The sequence below is a fragment of the Mus caroli genome, unplaced genomic scaffold (genome assembly GCF_978045245.1).
Source record: "Mus caroli unplaced genomic scaffold, Mus_caroli_1 scaffold_11, whole genome shotgun sequence".
NCBI classification, from domain to species: Eukaryota; Metazoa; Chordata; class Mammalia; order Rodentia; family Muridae; genus Mus; species Mus caroli.
Window position 1 is genome coordinate 3,941,445 of NW_028227266.1, and position 19,655 is coordinate 3,961,099.

The following is a 19,655-nucleotide window of genomic DNA, read 5'->3' on the forward strand; positions in this document are numbered from 1 at the left end:
CAGAGCCATCCGCTTCCGGGTCAGGCTAAGCCGCCTGCTCTTCCCTGCTACTGTAGGTGCCGCGCTGTCGGCGTTCGCTGCTCCTGGAAAAGCCCGAGCCGCGATACCGCCGGCCTTAGCGCTGCGCTGCCCGGAACCGCCCCTAAAGAGGAGACCCGGGGCGGGGTCGCGCCTCGGGCCTCCGCTGCGGTCCCTGGCAGGCGGGAGCCGGCGCTGCGGGGCCTGCGGCGGAGCGCGATACCCCTCCCCGGCCGCCCTGTCTACCTTGCCGGGGAAGGCGGAAGATGCCAGTGAAGAAGAAGAGAAAAGCTCCCGGAGTGGCAGCGGCGGTCGCGGAAGACGCGGGCCTCAAAAAGTGTAAAATCCCCAGGTACTGCCTGTCCCCACCCCGCTGGCTCTCTCCTTCCCCCGGGGCCGGACAGGCCGCTAGCCGGGAGGAGAGGGGCGAGCCCTCTCAGGCGAGGCGAGGCGGTCGGTGAGGCGCCCAGAGTCTCCGCTCCGCGCGGGACCGAACCGCGTGTTCGCCTGTACGTGCTCTCTGTCGTACTTGGACAAGCTCCGAGATTCGTCCCACTTTGTTGTCTGCGTGCCCAGAGGGTAGGAAACAGACGACCGTACGTATGCATTCTCCATCAAATTTCCCAACCGAGAAGTGAGCGCGGATCTGCCAAGATTCACGGCGTCCTTGAGTCACACTAAATCGAGCAGAATTGGCTTAGTCCCCACATTGTTAAATGTCAGAGTGTGAAAAAAGGAGCAGAGCTTGAAGAGTTTTGACAGCTGCCTTGGGAATGGTGGAAAGGAAGCCTTTGCTATAATTGGTCTCCCGAGTTAGCATTTAAAGTGGCCTAACCTGGACGATCCCAGCAGGAGGCCTTTTAAATCGCTGGAGCCTAGGCTTCTAGACACACCATGCCTCCACTTCACCTGTACCAGTTCCCTACACTTAATTGGAAAAGGCCCTTGTGGTTTTTGTTTTCTGGCATTAAGACGCTGGTAGCTCTCAACTCCCTTTTAGACGTTAGCAAGCTATTGTGCTCTGTGTTCTCTTAGGGGAAAAGAAAACAAAGCAGAACTGTAAGAGCCCTTTACTCGTTTTGTGGCATATACTCAGTCATCACAGATTCATTCCTCAGAAAGTCATTGCAATTTAGTTTTGAGAAGTGGGCTTCTTCCCATACACTTTGAGTTGTTTTTGTATTAATGGTCGACACTTAAAGTGACAAATTAAAATACTACCATTAAAACAAGACAGCCTGGAACAACAATATGAACTAATCAGTACCCCCAGAACTTGTGTCTCTAACTGCATATGTAGCAGAAGATGGCCTAGTTGGCCATCACTGGAAAGAGAGGCCCTTTGGTCTAACAAACTTTATCTGCCTCAGTACAGGGGAAAGCCAGGGCCAAGAGGTGGGAGTGTGTGGGTTGGGGAGCAGGACTGGGGGAGGGTATTAGGGGACTTTTGGGATAGCATTTGAAATGTAAATGAAGAAAATATCTAATTTAATTAAAAAAAAAAAAAAAAACAAGGCAGCCTGCACTACACAAAGGAGATTTCCCTTTAAGGAGAGATGCAGTAAGAAATGGACTGCTTAAAATATGAAGGTGACTTGCTTCATCCTAATCTTTTTTGTAATTGATTGCTTTGTTTTTCTCCCCTTGGTGTGTTTTAGCAAAAGAGTTTAGGTAATATTTTTTGGGTGATGTATAAAATATTGTTTTCATTATGCCCTTTGGCATGCATTTTCCTTGACCTTTTTTAGCTCTTGGAGAATCATATCTAGGATATTTAAATTAAGTCAGTTAAAACAGCTGACTGAGCAGTATCATTTGACTTCAGGTGATTCAGCCTAAATTATAACAGGGATTTTAATCCAAATCGGTAGCAGAATGGAAGTAAGGCTTCAGGCATTCCATAAGGTATGTAGCTTAGTGGTAGAGAGCAAGCCCAGCATGAGCAGTCTAGGGAAAGCTTTCTAGCCTAGTCTTGGGTTGAGACTTAGAATGTATGTCTTTATTATCTTGAAATCTAAGGAAGTAATTTTAGTTACTAGTTTTGGAATCCTATAGCAAGCAAAAAGCATTTAGATTTCGTTGGTTAGAAATTCTTACACATAGAGTACAGGTCCTTATTGCTAATACATAACTCCTTTCCTCATAATGCTAACTTAAAAACCATTTTGTCTCATTTACATGGAAGCAATTCTTGTTGAAGCTACTTTATCACTAAGAGTTGAGTCTTAGTAACTCTTAGACATTTGTGTGTTTTCTAAGCTATTGCAGATCCCAGCCTCCTGCTAGACTCATCAGTGGAGAGGAAGATTTTTCAAGAAAGAAGTGCCTGGCTTGGTTTTATGAGTATGCAGGTAATGAAATTCATGGAGCAAGATACCAGTCATGCCCATTTAAAAGCTGTGTTTTATTATTGCTGACCTGTTATGTGTACTGGGACTAGTGTCAAGTCTAAAGGCTTATGGATTGGCTTAGAATTTAGTGCCATGAACATGTCTGACAACTTTTTTCTCTCTTACCTCCTTTCCTACTTTTATTTTTGTCTTCTTTTATCATTATTATTCTCAAAAGTATTTGCTTAAAGCTAAAACACGTAGTAATAATCGTCTTATATTTGTACTAGCCATGTTATGGTTTTAAGTGGTGGCATCTTGTCAAGTTTCAGCTAACTGTGTGGAAGGCTAGACTAGGCGATAAAGGGGCCAACAACTTTGCTATTGGGATCAGCAGAGTGATCTTTCTAGATCAGGGGAAATAAATGCTATTACTGATATCCCAAGACAACCACTAACCCAAATTAAATGTAGAGGATTCTTTTTTTTTTCTGACCTCTATTTAAAATATTGACCCATTATTAAAAATGACAGTTTTTCGTATACATTATATAGAATCAAGAGGTTTTCATCTTATTTCACTTTATAAATGTTACTAGATACCATAAAGATAGTCATTATGTATGTGTGTATGTATATATATATATATATATATACATATATATCTTTTCCCCTTGAATGCTTGATTCTATTAGCTCTTATTAGAACTTCTCTGGGTATTTTAAGATTGAGTTAAATATTTATTTTCTACTCTTAACATTTTTAACAGTAAACGTAATAATTGCTATCATTGTTCCATGGGTTGTGATAAGTATATCATTTTCCCTGTAACCATCTGTCAAGAGATGTTATCCTCATTTTATGAGTGAAAACTGAAGCTTAGATTAACATGCTAGAAATGATACAGTTGACTATGCAAATGTTAACTGATTGTCACTTCTACTGAAAGATGCTAGTAAAGTACAGTTGAGGTTATCTTCTGTCATCTAGTGAGTCATTTGATGAATATTTATGGAACACTTTTCTGTGAGTCCAACACTGTGCTAGTACTTGGGATATAATAATAACAAAAATCAGAACATGATCCCTGACTTCAGATGTGGTTCCTGTGGAGACCATTGTAAACAGCATGTGTATAGCAAGGAAATTATAGCTTATGAAGGCTCATATGGGTAATATGTGGAAGTACTAGAAAATTAGACACAGGAAGTGTCTTTTGGACAATGTTGGAATTTGAATATTTTTTCAAGACATTTTTGTAGTGATAAATTTATGTCATTTCAAATCGTGACATTTGTTTTAGGTGATTTCTAAGCAGTGAGTAGGTGATTTAAAAGCAGTACAGTTACTCTATTTTTGGAATCTGATAGCAAATGTTTAGGAATTGCACTGACTTTTAGTGATCTGGTTTAAAGAAAAGCAGTACATCAACCTTCATGTGCTTATAGCATTAACTGTCAGAAACTTTATTCAGTAGGTTGTTTGGTTTTGTTAAGTTTTGTTAATGAGTAAGTTCATGTTGGTTCGGTTTTGTTCTTTTTGCAAACTACTGAATTATACCAGTGGAATAGGTTTTTTGTAATCCTTTTTAAAATATTTCCTTAATACAATGGCTGTGGTAGCTCATACTTTTAATCCCAGCACTCAAAAGCAGAAGCAAATGAATTTCTGTAAATTTCAGGCCAGCAAAGGCTACATAGTAAGAAGATTTTAACCCCCCCCCCCAAAAAAAAAAAACAAAAGAAAAGAAAGAAATCATTAATTAATATTGTGTTATAGCATTTAAGGAGTAAAATGTTTAAGATTTTGGCAAATATTTATACTTTTCAAAGCTGCCCTAAAACTCAAATTCACTTATTGTAAAAGTATTGTATTTTCATGGATGCCTTTAGTGATATAGTTTATTTCATGTTCATAATAAATTGTAATAAAATATATAAATTATTTTTTGTCTTTGAAGGTCCTGATGAAGTTGTAGGGCCAGAAGGAATGGAAAAATTTTGTGAAGACATTGGTGTTGAACCTGAAAATGTATGTTTTATTTCCAAGTAGAATGAACTATAAGTGGATTATAACATTTCATTAATTTTAAAAATTAAGGCCTTAATATATGAAGTTTTTTCTTCACATCTATTTATTTTTTTAAATCAGCCTAAGTAGTTCAAGGTGTTTCTTGATACAAATACAGTTTGTAATAGAGTAATGGTCTACCTTCATTAATACTGTCTTAAGGCAGTTGTTTTGTAGTTAACAATACAGAAGCTGTAGAGTTTAGTGGACAGTTGAAAATACTTGTTTGAAATTGTTCTCCATAATGAATGTAGCCATGATTGTCTCTGATGACTTTTCCTATCCTTTATGTTCTGTTCTTTCCAGATTATTATGTTAGTTTTAGCATGGAAATTGGAGGCTGAAAGCATGGGATTTTTTACCAAGGAAGAATGGTTAAAGGGAATGACCTCATTACAGTAAGAACATTTTTTTAAAAAAACAAATTTGGTGGCTTTTGTAAAGATCTTGTTGATATTTTGTGCTTCATCATTTTCAGGAGTAATATTTTACCTTAAAAATAATCAAAGTGGTTTGATTTGTAAAAATCAGTTTGGAGACTTGAAAAATTATATTCTAATTTTGACAATTGAATAATTAATTGCCTTTTTCATGTTCTTTAAGAAAAAATTCAAGCTGACTAAAATGTGTTGGTTCATTTGAATAAGAAAATGGTTGGGTGAATAGGAAATGATCAAAGCATTATTTGTGCATGAGTTTTTTCCCAGTCAATGCAGAATTCCACTGTATGAAGAATTTCATCATTGGACAGTCTTAAATCTTAGGGCCTCCTCGCTGTGCTTTGTAATGAATTTAAAGATAGAGTTGCATGGTGCTTCAGTTAGCCATCTCCTCCTAAGAGCTCACACAGGACCAAAGTAGAAACGTTCTGCGGCTCCGATGTGGGCTTCAGCCAATTTATACATGTGTATGTTCAGATTAACATATCATGCCTGAATCTTTCATACATTTCAGAATTACTTCATTTTGCGATAATTCACTTTGCCTTTCTATACTAATGTGTGCTAATTTTATAGTAGGTCATGTTCATAATGTTCAATCAGAATGTTATTCAACATTCTCAAATATTTTCATATTTTAAAGTTCATTTTTTCCTCCCATTGCTTGGGATCAAACCAGGCCTTTATACAGGCTAACACAGTGCTCTACCCTAACCTCAATTACTTTTTTTTTTTTAAAGATATAACCTTTTTTTAAAAAAAATGTACATTGGTGTTTTGCCTTCCTGTTTGTGAGGTATGTCAGATTCCCTGGAACTGGAGCTACAGACAGTTGAGAGCTGTTATGTGGGTGCTAAGAATTGAACCCAGGTCCTCTGGAAAAGCGGAAGTCCTCTTAACTGCTGAGCATCTCTCCAGGCCCCTCAGTTAAAATTTTTAAGGCAAACACAATGCACTATTAGCTTTGTAATTGATTATGGTCTTATTAGCACGAGCAAATGATTTTTAATTCTTGTTTACCTCTCCCTCAGTTCTTAAGGAAGGATGTGTATTTGTTTACATAGCAGTGAGATTATGTATTTGAATTTTCAGTGTCTGTTGTTTCTTTTTCTCTTACTAAACCAACATTAGAGTTGATGGGGAGGTGTACATACACACATGTACACAGTCATATGTGTTATGATTCATTGTTTAACAGTGATAAAGAGATTTCTTGAAAAGTCAGGTTGGTGGAAAATGAGACACACACATTCATTCCTTGGATAAAGTTCTTTTCTCAGATGAACCAAATGATAATTGCTAGAATAAAATTTAAGACCAGTTTTCCCATTTAATTTATAAATAATGAGTGTGAGATAGAAAACAGTTAATAAAATACTTGGTAAAGTCCCATGGTTTCTTATGTCAGAGTTAGGATATAGAACTTTTTGATTTCTTTTTTTTCTTTCATGTGTGGGTTTTTTTTTATATAAAGTAGAAGACATTTAGTTTTATAGTATTTTTCAGAGAAAAATAAATTCTATCTTTGTAAAGATTTTTTTAGATGATTTCTCATCATATAATTAGCTTTTAATAAAATGATTATGTAGGAATACAATGAGTTGTGCAAAGAACATAAACTCTGATATGGCTTATTAGTGGTGAAACTACTTTGATATTATAGTAATTTTTCTATTACTGGTTTTTATAGGTTGCTTTTTGGGGAGTTGCAGCTAATAAGTGATTTTGTATTTGTAGCCTAAGAAGTTCCCTATTGGATTTTTTGGCATAGTTCATATAATACAGAGCTTCTGTATTTCAAAATATTTCACTACAAAATATGTCTTCTATGTTTTTCCTGAATAATTTTAGTCTATGGGCTTGAGTACTAGCATAGGATTTGGTTAGCCTGTGAGGTGGATTTCTGTTGTCACTCTCCTACAGAAAGCTCATAGACTGTGCAAAGCACCCCTAGAAGTGTGTCATGATACTCAGGTATTATCCCCATGGTTCTGATAGAATAAGACTGTGGTTTTAATATTCGCCTGGAGAAAGGTAGTTTCCCTTCCCTGTGATCTAGACTACCATACAGACAGAGCACATGATGTGTTCTCCAATTGCACAAGTTTACTACTTGAATATTGTGATGAACTTGATAGTGTGCAGATAGAAGAGATGCTAATTAATGCACCTTAGTATAAAAAGAATAGGTGTTAATATATTTGATTTAACATAATAAAATATAAAACTGTAGTCTATCATCTGTCACATGCTGTCATTGTAGAATTTAACCTAAGAATCTTATGGTCTTCAAATCAAAATTAATTGCCTATTGAATTGTTTAAACTTACTTTTTTTAATATTTATTTATTATATATGTACACTGTAGCTGTCTTCAGACACTCCAGAAGAGAGCATCAGATTTCATGTGGTTGCTGGGATTTGAACTCAGGACCTTTGGAAGAGCAGTCGGCAATCTTAACTGCTGAGCCATCTCACCAGCCCCCTAAACTTAATTTTTAATTCATAAAAATCTTGAGTAGAATGCCACTAAAAAATAAATTAGTAGTTACAATGTACATGCAGTTCAGGAATATCGAACTAAAATAATCACAATTAATTATCAGTATTGTGTAGTGCTTCGAAATGTTTGGAATACTTTTCCTAAAAAAAAAACATTTGTCTTGATGTGTTCTTACAGATATTCTATAAATGACTTTTCCATTTTGTAGGGAATAATTTATTAAGTACAGAGATATAAAAGTAACTTTTATTCTCCTTAAGTAATTGTTGTCTCCGAGGCTTACTGCCTCAATCTACAAACCTAAGCCTAGTACTGGAAGCTTCTAATCTTCGTACAATCTAATATAGGTGTAGAATGTTCTCAGCCTCTGACACTCACTGCTGAATAAGCTCACCCTTTCTAGTTCTTTCTGAACTCCATTAGTTGGTCAACTCAGCTCTTCTGGCTCAAACTCCTCTCCAAGCTGATGTTTGAATCTAGCTCCTCTCAGCATGTTACTGAATTGCTGTACTTGGCCTCACACTAACTTTGACAGTCTATTCTAATATTCTGACTCGTTCTAATTCTCTGATCTGTGTTGTCTTCACCTGTGTCTAGCTCGTTCTCTCTCTCTCTCTGCAACCTACCTTTCTTTAACTGTCCCAGTACAATTGCCTCTTTTCTCTTCACTGTTCCCTCTTACTATAGCTTCTCTTTGCTCTCTCTTATGAGAGATGGGCATATCCTAGTCTATCAGATTTTTCTCTGATTCATCACTTTGTCTGCCTTCCAATTAAACATCACTATCAAACATGGGCTCTTCCTTCTACAAACTAACTTTACCTTCATTGTTTGGGTCTAAATAAAGGTTTGTACTAAGGGCTTGTCTGTATTCCAGTAAGGGATATTAAAACTGTGTGCTAAGGGCTGAGCTATACCACATCTACAAACTATTTTTTCACTAAATAACAAATCTTGGGGTTCATAGTGTGATCAAATATCCTGCAACACAGACTTACAAACAATTGAACTTAGATTGACTATTTTATGTTTCATGGAGTTTGAAAGAAGTAATCTGATTGTTAGAATAACAAGGTAAGTAACCTTGCAATGGAGAGTTTAAAATTCAAGAATACTGTTATACTATATGGAATACTGTTATATTGCTATTTAGTACTTTATCTAACATATGGAGGGAATTTAAATATGTTAAGAGATATTGGGAAACAATTAGATTTTTGGGCTCAGGAATCACACAAGAGTTTTGCAGTAGTGTTTAAGTGAGTGTTCTTAATGTTTTAGGGACTTGAGAATTTTATGGAAACTGAACCTTGTCCTATACTTTAGGCACACTATTTCCATGTCATTGGGAGGCTGTGAACTTTTATTTTCTTTATCTAAAGAAGATAGTTCTAAAGATACTTGGAAGTTTTTCTTGTAGCATGTTACACTAGGTAGAGAACTTCTCCCGTATCTACTAGCTAGAAGTTTGGTATTATCATAGGGGTTAAATACTATGCTGGTGGAAACACCAGTGGTCACAGTCTTTGAAGGGACTGTCCGTGATCATAATAGTGAAAAGCAGTGGTAGTAAATCAGCCATAACAGCTGTAGTGACAAATAGTAAATTTCTTCCCAGAAGGGGCAGCGCTGTGCATTTTCTGGGCTGCGTCTTGATACCTGGACGAAGATTAAAGGAAAAGGGCTGGCTTGAGTTAAAATCTTAAGAAAGGGAAGAATGAGGAAAAATAACTTGTTTTTTGTCTGTTTAGTTTTTGAAGGCAGGAGAGTGGTGTTGATGTACGGTATGGTAGGTATGGGGTGTGACTCCTATCTGTTTGGAGTTGATATCATCAACCACAAATTGCTGTTGCCATTCTCCTCTCAGAGTCAGTCTGACAATTTCATAATGCCTTCCTCAACATTCCAGTACCTTAATCTAAAACATGATACAGTTCTGTAACATGTCTGTGTACCGCAGTGTACTTACTGCGATTCACACATTAGGAATAGAGCCTCACTTAAGTCTTGTAAATGAATTCCTCCTCTCTTTCTTGAAGTATTTTCATCCAAATCCTCATGTTGAAATTGAAGCCCATTCTGTACCCATTCAAACCACCATGTTCTTTGAGAATCTTATATTGTGCCAGAACCCAAAATCTCTTCGATTTTATTTGAATGTTATTTAAAAACATAATCTCTTACTATTCATGATGAACTATTTAAGTATGTACGGGAATGGTCTTTCTAAACTTCTAAGTTCTGAGATAACTGATAATTAGACCTACTGAGTTTATTTGGAAATTGTGTGGTTTTGATAATTGCCTGGATATGAATACTGGTTTTATAGTTCTGTTCACATGCTTATAATATTTGTAATAAATATGGAGCTTTCTGCTCCATCCTTACATTAATAAAAATAAATAAGGCTAAGAGTCCTGGCTGTACTTGCAGAGGACCTGGATTCAATTCTTAGCACCCACATGGTAACTCACAATAGTCTGTAATTCTGGCCACTGCAGATGCCTGGCACACACATGCACAGGCATACAGGGACACAAAAGAGTCATACACTTAAATATGTTAGTTTTAAACATGCTAACATGCTTAACATGTTAGCTCAGTTGATGGTTTTAACTTCTGTATCTGCTCAAGATCAACATGAGGCCATTACAAATGCTAGGACATATTTGGACATAAGTGTGTAGTATAAGTGAGGCGAATGAATTGATGTTTGTTTGTATGCCTCAAAGGAGCAACTTCACCTCCATATTCTCTTAGGGTATATATTATTCTCTGACATTGTTGTTGTGTGAAAGTAAGGAAATAGACTGGGGAGATGGTTGAATGGATAAAGCACTTGCAACACAAGCATGAGGGCTGGGTCTTGTGTTCTAGCATCCATGCAAGAAGTCTGGATGGGTACCATAATGTATCCCACAGAGGTGGGGTGGCAGAGACAGGGCACCACTGGAGGTGAGTTGCTACTAGTCTAGCCAAATCAGTGAGCTCTGGGTTTAGTGGGAGACCTTGCCTCAGTTATGTGGAGAGTCGTCAGTGAAGACATCGGATATTGTCTTAGACATGCATATAACCTGCACCTACATATGCTTTACAAATATACCACCTACACAAGCAGAACAAACCAAGTTGAAAGGTTTAATTTATCTTGTTGATGGTTTGTGAAATTATTCCTATGTTTTAGAAGATTTTATTTTTAATTATTTATTTGTATTGTATCTCTGTGTGTGAATATGTATACATAAATACAAGTAGCTGTGGAAGCCAGAGGGGTAGTCATGCTAAGACGTTGTATTGCTAGTTTTACAGGTAAATAAAATAGGCATACAAATCAGAACATGCTGAGATTCAGTTCCCATCACCTTCCCCAACTCCACCCCAACCTCCCATGGTGGCTAACAGCCTTCTGTAACTCCAGTTCCAGAGGATCTAATGCCTTTGTCTGGCCTCTGCAAGCACTACATGCATGTGGTGAATAGACAGACATGTAGACAAAACAGCCAAACACATAAATCTTAAAAAATACAATTAAATCATCTAAAACATTTAATGCTTCAAAACAGGTAGACCATCGCTGCTTTTCAGAATTAGAATTGAGTGCTATTTACAATTGTCAGTGCTGAGAATAGAAAACATAATTTGGTACAAAATGATAAGTATATTTAGGGATAATACAGGATATTTCTTAATCTCAGGATGAAATGTAAGTCAGTAACTTAAACATCAGTTTTTAAACCAAACATTATGTAACACAATAGAATATAAAGATACCCAAATTTTGTACATGCTGAAAAGTGATGATAGGAAAATATTTTAAATTAGTTCTCTGTGATTAAGTCATCAAGTTTTTAGAAGAGAAGAAAACATTGTATGCACAATGAAGAAATAGTCATTTGTAACGTATTCTGGAGCCTAAGTCAAGGTATTTGTCTTAGTCAGGGTTTTACTGCTGTGAACAGACACCATGACCAAGGCAAGTCTTATGAAGGACATTTAATTGGGGCTGGCTTACAGGTTCAGAAGTTCAGTGCATTATCATCTAGGCAGGCATGGTGCAGGAAGAGCTGAGAGTTCTACATCTTCATCTGAAGGCTGCTAGCAGAATACTGACTTCCAGGAAGCTAGGATGAGGGTCTTAAAGCCCACACCCACAGTGACACACCTAATCCAACAGGGTCACACCTTCTAATAATGCCACTCCCTGAGACAGTCATACACAAACCATCACATTATTTGAGACAGCATTTACTAGCACTTGTGTTGTAACAATGCAAAATCTGTGAGTTGTACATTTAGAACTAAGGCTGCATGCAATAAAGTCATGTGATTCGATATGGGCAAACACAACTAGAAACACCTCAGATTCGTTTACATTTTTAATTAATTTTTGATGATTGTTTACTTAGGAAGTTTTGACTGTTGCCAGATTTTTTGTGATGCGCCCATAAATGCATTTCACTATATGATTTTCCCTTATGGGGCTGTAACCCATATTTTAAGGTAGGTAATGCTGGTTGTGTTCCTGTGGGTTCTTGCCTCCCTAGTGACTGTTCACTCCTTGTGTACTATATATTTGTGTTTGATACATTCCTTTGCACTAAAATCCTTCCAGACAGAAACTATAACTATCTCATACTTAAATATAAGTCTATTAAATATGGCAGTCTATCTTATGGTTTATATTTAGTGGTCATGCTTTATTTAGCACATTTTTTGGAGACTCCTGTGATACTGTCCAGGAAAGTAGGACTACTAGTCTATCATAGACCCTGTGTTGTACTTTTAAATTAATTGACAAACTTTGTTAGGGAAATGAGTAACTTTGGATATTAGGAGTCTTGTTTTATTTTCATGTTTGCCTTCTCGCACAGCAAGTCTTATTTAAGATTCTACATTTTTGGTGAGAATATAGGTCATACTATTAAAAATGTGAAAGTATTTCACAGTTATAAGCATAAAGGATAAGACCCTGACTTAAGTCATGAGAGAAAAGGGAATAAATGTAACTGAATATGGAGTACCTAGTAAATATTTTCAGATGTAAGTGTGGCGATCTTAAATGCCCCCAAGTTTCTGAGGTCATTATAGTAATAGGTAAAAGAGACATGTTTCAGCCGGGCGTGGTGGCGCACGCCTTTAATCCCAGCACTCGGGAGGCAGAGGCAGGCGGATTTCTGAGTTCGAGGCCAGCCTGGGCTACAGAGTGAGTTCCAGGACAGCCACGACTACACAGAGAAACCCTGTCTCGAAAAACCAAAAAAAAAAAAAAAAAAAAAAGAGACATGTTTCTCTTTACATGGTCTAATGGTTAGAGGTTGTCTGCATTGTCAGCTAACCCTAGAGCTTACTGTTTAACTTAGTAACTTTGCACTGTTTGATGTCAGACTCTGTCTGCAGAGGACCTGGTGCAAACCCATGTAGGCCCTGTGCTTTGTTTCAGTCTCCTTGAGTTCATACAAGCTTTGGTCAGTTGTTTTAGAGCACCTTGTTCTCCTGATGTTTTCCATCCCTTTTCCTCCTTCCTCCTCTTCCAGAGGTTCCCTGAGGGGAGGGATCTAATGGAGGCAGTATTTAGAGCTGAGTATTGCAAGGTCCCCTCTCCCCCTCTCAGCATATGATGTCTGTCTATGGGCCCTTCTTGTACAGGAGGAAGCCTCTCTGATGATGGTTGAAATAGGCACTAATCTGTGAGTATAGCAGAATATCATTAGGAGTTATTTTGTTGTTACTTTTTAGTAAAATGAATAGTGTTTGGTTTTCTCCTTTTCTCCCCCTCATCCCATGTGCACATGTGTGGTATGTATTTGTGCATGGACACGTGTGCAACTGCACATACATGTGTGGGGGGCTTATGTGTCTTCAGTTTATTTTCTACTCTACAGGCATGGTCTTTCAGTTGAAAGCAGAGCTCAGCACTTTGGTCCTCAAGCTTATGTGACAAGCACAGTATTCACTAAACCACCTCCCCAGCCCCAATGGTTCTGTTTTTGCCTCTGCCTTCCCAGAACTGGGATTAATAGGCATTTACCACCACACTCGACTTGCTGTTGTCTGCAGCTTTAAGGATATCTGAGGGAAAAAAAAAACTGAGCAGGCTTACCACTGTATGTCAAATTTAAGTCTTTCCATTTCAGAATTTTAGAGCTTGCAACAATGAGCCTAGACTGGCCTTGAACTTAGAATTCCTGTTTCAGCTTTTCAATATATGTATGTATGTATGTATGTATGTATGTATGTATGTATGTATGCATGCGTGTGTGTGTGTGTGTGTGTATATGTATATATGTATATATGTGTGTCACCACACCTGCCTTCATTCACAATTTTCTTATGCTTTATATAATCCATCTGCATTAGTTATACATAACAGAAAAGAAAAGAGAAATACACTTCTCAATTTAGCCAAAATTGGTAATTCATTTTGTGTAAGAAAGTTTCAGGATCCTCTCTGTTCTCTCATCTTATTTGGGTCACTGCCCCTCCTGTCATCATTTAGACCCAAATCCATTGGAAGACACTCTATTGGTTTTCTCATTCTCTCTTAAAACTGTTTTAAGACAATTTATCTCTACCACTCCTGAAACACATCTTTCAAAAGTTATCACTTAGAATTAAGGAATTGAAGCAGTAATTTCTTTACAAAATTTGTGATCACAAAGAAGGAAATTATACCAAAAAAGAAAATTTCCAATCTCAAGTGCTGTATTAAATGACTTAAATTCTAGCAATATTGGGCAAGAAAATAGCTAAAAGGAAAAAAAAAACAAATAATACTAGTATAAGTTAAAAATACATCTTTTATTACTTAATTTTGTTCTTTGGCAGTGTCAGACATGTATATAATGCATAGTTACTACTCTCGCCCTCCACCCTTACAATGTACATTTAATGTAGAAAACCCTTTTAAATTGGTTTTTATGTTAAGTAATGATTAGAAAAATATAAATACTAAAAATAGGTTACAAAGAAATAGAAAATTTAAATGGTCAAAAATTGAATGTTAATGAAGTAGTTACAAGTGTCTTTTTTATCTCGTTTAGATAAATGCTAATTGCAGTATTTAATAAGTTTCACGAAATGTTTTATGTAATGTTCACTTTATTTTTTTAATTCTGTCTATAAGTGTGCTGTCAAAGCTAGTAAGGGGTATTTCTCAAATGTCTTATTATCAATGTATCAAACATGTAAGAAGATTAAACTCGGCTTTTATGGGAATTAAATATTAAATTAACAATAGTGATATACCAAAATCCTTTTGTATGACCCATAACACATATACCCTCACATTGCTGACTTAAGATAGTGAAAAACTTGGCTAAGTTTTAGAACAAGAGTGTGTTGCAGCATGAATTCTGAAATTCAGTTTGAATAGAATACTGTAGTTACAATAGATGATACAACCTGTTTAATCATGGGAAATCAGGTTGTTTCATATAGAGAGCAAGTTTGCTCAGGTCTTAATTTCTAGTTTGCATCCTTTCCTAATAGAAGAAGTAAACTGTGCTGAAGCAGAGCCATGACTTTTGAGAATGGTGAATGAAATGCCTAGAGTACAGTAAGGATGTGAAAGTCACAGGAAAACCTGGGGACTCACCCCAGATAAGAAGGCCTCGTCTGCCTTCTTGTTAACAACATCAGAAAACCAGTAAGACTATTGAGTTGGGTGTTTCTATTTAATGTCTCATCTTTAGAAATAATATGGACAACTTGTTTGTAGCTTTGCATTTGCACCCTTAAGTTAGGTGATTTGATGATTGGCCTTTATTCTGTGGAAATCTGGATCTGTGAATAGCTAGGTCAGTTACATTAATTCTGTGGTATCCCAAACTTTTTAAAACCACTTATGTCTGATCCTTTTCCCCAAGCTGATGCCTAAGAACTTTCTAAAGAAATATGGAAATTACCTGATTATGATTTTCTGAGTCCTTGGAGAAGAAACAGAACTAGAATTAAACATGAGATATGGAGCCCAGAAAGTAGGGCATTCTGACCCTCAGACCAAGAGATGTTTGTGATTTGCTTGGAATTTTTAATTGAGATGTTTATTTTTTTCAAAGCTATTCCAGTGTACTCTGATTGCCAAATTTTCTCAGCTTTTTTATTGCAATTTTCAAACACGTTTATTTACATTGTCAAATCGATAATAAAGTACTTTCATATATTCACTCACTCTTAACATGTTCTCTGACCTCTGTCTTTAAGGTGTGACTGCACAGAAAAGTTACAGAGCAGGTTTGATTTTCTGCGCTCTCAGCTGAATGACATCTCATCTTTTAAGAATATCTACAGATATGCCTTTGATTTTGCAAGGGTAAGTACAACTGCCACTTCAAATCCTAGTGGTTTCATTTTATGAGCATACATTTATTTACTTACTTATTTATTTATTTATTTATTTATAATATTTTAGGATAAAGATCAGAGAAGCCTTGATATTGATACTGCGAAGTCTATGTTAGCTCTGCTGCTTGGGAGAACATGGCCACTCTTTTCAGTATTTTACCAGTACCTGGAGGTATGTATGGGTATTTTAAAATGTTTAAAACTTGGACTGAGAATACACTTTGAAGAAACAAAATATGTACATACTCATTATCAGTTCTAGACATAAGTTTGTGTTATTTAATATATTCTGTACGTAAACTACTTGGGAATTGGGGTATAACTTGGTGATAGAATACAGAATACATGCTTTGCATTTGTTACACTTTAGATACCACCCCCTGTATTACATTAAAACAATTGTAAGAGATTTTCCTTTTACCTAGGAGGAGTCCCAGGAAAAATACTCTAGAATAGCCCTTTCTTATAAACTTAATCTCTTGAGGTTTTGGTGAGAGAAAATTGATGCTAGTACATAAATCTCAAACTTCGAAACCAGATTCTACCATATTCCCAGTCCCCATCCCCTAGTCTTAGATGGAAGCATACACAACTGAATTTATTTTAGCAGTAAAACTTTTATTTTCTAATTAGTCTCAATATTAAGAAATAGAATAAAATCTTAATATTTTGTATACGCAAATATGAGCATGCTGTAGTAGTTATCCACTCAACTGCTTACCATACGTCATATGCTGCGTCATAGAATAAACATCCTCTTAACAGTTTTGCTGCACCTGCTAGATCTAGCAGTGCTAAGACATGAACCTTCTCCTACTGATTTCTTTTGTATTTATTTTTGAACCTCTTAACTTCAGTTTTGGGGGACATAGTTCTAGACATTTCTTAATTAAGAGATGCCTTTCCTATTGGAAATAATATCATACAGTTTTCTTGTTACAGTGACTTTACTAGAGAAATTGTATTTAAAGCCTGGGTAAATGAGTTTTGTACATTGTTAAATCAATCAGTAAAGTTGATATTTTTGATGATTGGTACATGTGTTTTTTTTTTTTCTGTGACTTGAACAAGCATACATTTAGATGATTATTTACTCATTTCTGTGGGCTCGGAGAAGAACTAGACACGTTAAGTTGAATCATTCAGCAGCTGAGGAAATGGGGACTAGGCTTGGCTTGGTATTCGGGTTCTTTTGGTGATAGTGGTGGTGGTAGGTTTGGTTTTGGGTGGAGATTGTGCTGAGGGTGACATTGACAGAGTCATACTCAGGCCATCCTTGAACTCATGAGCATCCTGCTTCTGCTTCCCAAGTCCTGGGCTCACAGGGTGTGTGTGTGTGTGTGTGTGTGTGTGTGTGTGTGTGAGACCAAACCTAGTTGTACTGTTGGAAATGGAAGGAACCCTGGGCACCTGCCAACCAAGTTCTCTGTTACAAAAGTAACTTTCTCAAGAACACTCAATTGAGTGTCCACATTGGGATTTGGATCCAAACTCATATTGTTTCCACTACTTCTGTAGATGCCTCCTTCAAAATATAACTGATGCACAGTGCACACAGGTTCTGAATAGTGGAAACCACACAGCCAGACTGACTACATGTAGGATAGGTTTTATATTGTGATCTCGTTGAGAGCCACATGGGTGTACATATATGTAAATCTCAGTGTTAGTCTTACTGCTTTCTGGAAAGGAAATAGATGATAACATGTAAATAAGGCCAGAAAAGCCAGCAAGTAGAAAAGGAAGAAATGTTTTAGAAAAGGCCAAATAAGAAATGGATAACTAGAGTCTTTAATACCAAGCCCCAATAAGAATGTTGGTTCTGTAGTCCAAATGTTTATATCATTTTCCACAGCAATCAAAGTATCGTGTTATGAACAAAGATCAGTGGTACAATGTATTAGAATTCAGCAGAACAGTTCATGCCGATCTTAGTAACTACGATGAAGACGGTGCTTGTAAGTATATCATAAATCCCTATGAAAATATTCATTCTGTAGCATTAACAGAACGTTTGAACTAGTGTGAGAGTAACTCATTATTTGGGGAGACACAGTCTAGATTCAGGGGTGTTGTAAAATCTACGCTAGTAATAAAAAACTGATTCCTCAGTGACTACACATTACAGCTCAATGATCATTTCTCAGCCTAGCATCCAGAGTTCTACTTTGCCACTTGACATTTTAGTGGAAGAAAGTTTCATTTATGTATTTAGAAGAACAAAGGCACAATAAATAGCCAAATTAATTCTGTAGTACTCTTAAGCTTTCGGGCCTGTATTGTCATTAGGGCTGCTGGAGTTTTTCAGGGTTCACAAGGGAGACATGGAAAAGTGCCTTCCTTTAAAAAAAAAAAAAAATCCATGAAATAATACACTTAGACACATAAGAATCAAATTCTAAATAGACAACCTGTCTCCTGTATGTTCTTCCCTGCAGGATGGGGTAGATTTTAATTTTTGAAAAAATAATCGTTTTCTGAAGTAGGCTAGCCGACCAAAGGCTACCTAGAGCCTGCTCATGTGTATATCTGTGTATGTTGAACCAGCATTTAAAGCTGAGAGGTTTGATATAAAAATAAACTTGTAAATGTATTTGAACTATCAGAAAATCTGACACATTGCACCTGTATTCCTTTGTAGGTTTCAGAGGTTGGAACCAAGTAGTGGCTTGTGTTGAACTTGCTCTCCAGTTGGCAGTCCACACAGTGTTCCAATATTGCCATTTACTGCTTTGCCTGCCCAGCTGTTTTTGTATGGTCTGCTAAAAGCAAGAGAGAAAAGAACACAGAGGTTTTATGTTTTGAGAAAAACAAGACAATCTTATCTTCGTGGTCATACTTTCCATACATTTTGAAAACACAAATACTGAAACCTCATTTAAATGGCCCACTTGGCTTCTGGTGGTAAACATTTGCAACCTCTACATTATAAAACCTATTTTAGTGGTCATCAGGTAGTAGGCATTTGCTTTGTGCTGTTCTTTTTACTGTGTCCCGTTTTTAGAATAAAATCTTGTGTGGCCACTCCTCCTTAACAAATGCTTATACTTCTTAATATAGCAAAAAATGTTTTTTTCTGAATGTTAAAATGCCAGTTATGTGGGAAAAGGTTAGTTTTGTCTTTGTTATAAGGGAGTTCATGTAAGACTCCTTCAGAAGGATATGACCTGGGGGTGGAAACAAAGACAGAAAGCTGTAGATGAAGTCAGGTTAGGCACATCCTTGCCACCAAAGAACTTTTTAGAGGAATGAGCTTATTGAATTATAACAAAACTTGTTTCTTCTTTCTAGGGCCTGTTCTTCTTGATGAATTTGTTGAGTGGCAAAAAATCCGTCAAACATCATAGCAAGAACTGTCGTGAAGACAATACAGACCTTGTGAAGACAATGCAGAGAGGAGGCAGAGTACAGAAAGGGTGCATTTTCACTCACGAAAGACTTCTCATAGTACTTCTTTTCCTTTTTTTTAAAGGAAGTTTTCTTGTTACATGTGATGGGCATTGAGCCACATGTCTTCTGAGACTGAATATTGACATTTTTGTTTCAAGTTATGTTTTTAACATTTATTTCAGAACAATAAAGATTCAGATTTGTGACAAAGGCCTTAAAGTGAAGATGTCCGTTGAGTGTCAGAGTGGTATTTATTTTTGTAAATTTGATTTCTTTAACTTTTGAAGTTCTAAACCACCATGAGTTTGTAGATTTTTAAAGACTTTAAACAATCTAAATACTTGAGAGTATAGCTTGCCAACGGTGTGGCTACTAATAATTCCTCTTTGCATAATTAGGAAACATAGTAACATTGACTTGTAGGATCCTGTTTTTCTGATAGCAGCTAATAGTGTGGGAAGAGCTCCAACTGAAGGTTGTTACAAAAGCTATTTATGCCAACTTTATCTAAAGAGTATAGGATTAGAAAGATTATGTTAAAGTTGTCTTATTTTTCTAACC

General features: G+C 36.7%; 1 protein-coding gene across 4 annotated transcripts; it reads left to right on the top strand.

The window, feature by feature from the left end:
• Positions 1-13: 13 nt before the first annotated feature.
• On the top strand, positions 14-19,307 carry Dcun1d5 (defective in cullin neddylation 1 domain containing 5). Of its 4 annotated transcripts, none has more exons than XR_015048903.1 (9): positions 14-370; positions 2,278-2,369; positions 4,309-4,379; positions 4,725-4,816; positions 15,564-15,672; positions 15,772-15,876; positions 17,560-17,662; positions 18,346-18,608; positions 18,996-19,137. XR_015048903.1 is itself a non-coding variant. In XM_021171443.3 (9 exons), the coding sequence occupies exons 1-8, from the start codon at positions 285-287 to the stop codon at positions 18,468-18,470; spliced, it is 783 nt and encodes a 260-aa protein (XP_021027102.1). In that variant the 5' UTR covers positions 14-284; the 3' UTR covers positions 18,471-18,495; positions 18,996-19,307. The 4 variants fall into 4 exon arrangements, 3 of the variants coding, with proteins under 3 accessions (XP_021027102.1, XP_021027103.1, XP_029337655.1); XM_021171443.3 differs by having other exon boundaries at positions 18,346-18,495; positions 18,996-19,307; XM_021171444.3 differs by lacking the exon at positions 18,346-18,608 and having other exon boundaries at positions 18,996-19,307.
• Positions 19,308-19,655: the final 348 nt, after the last annotated feature.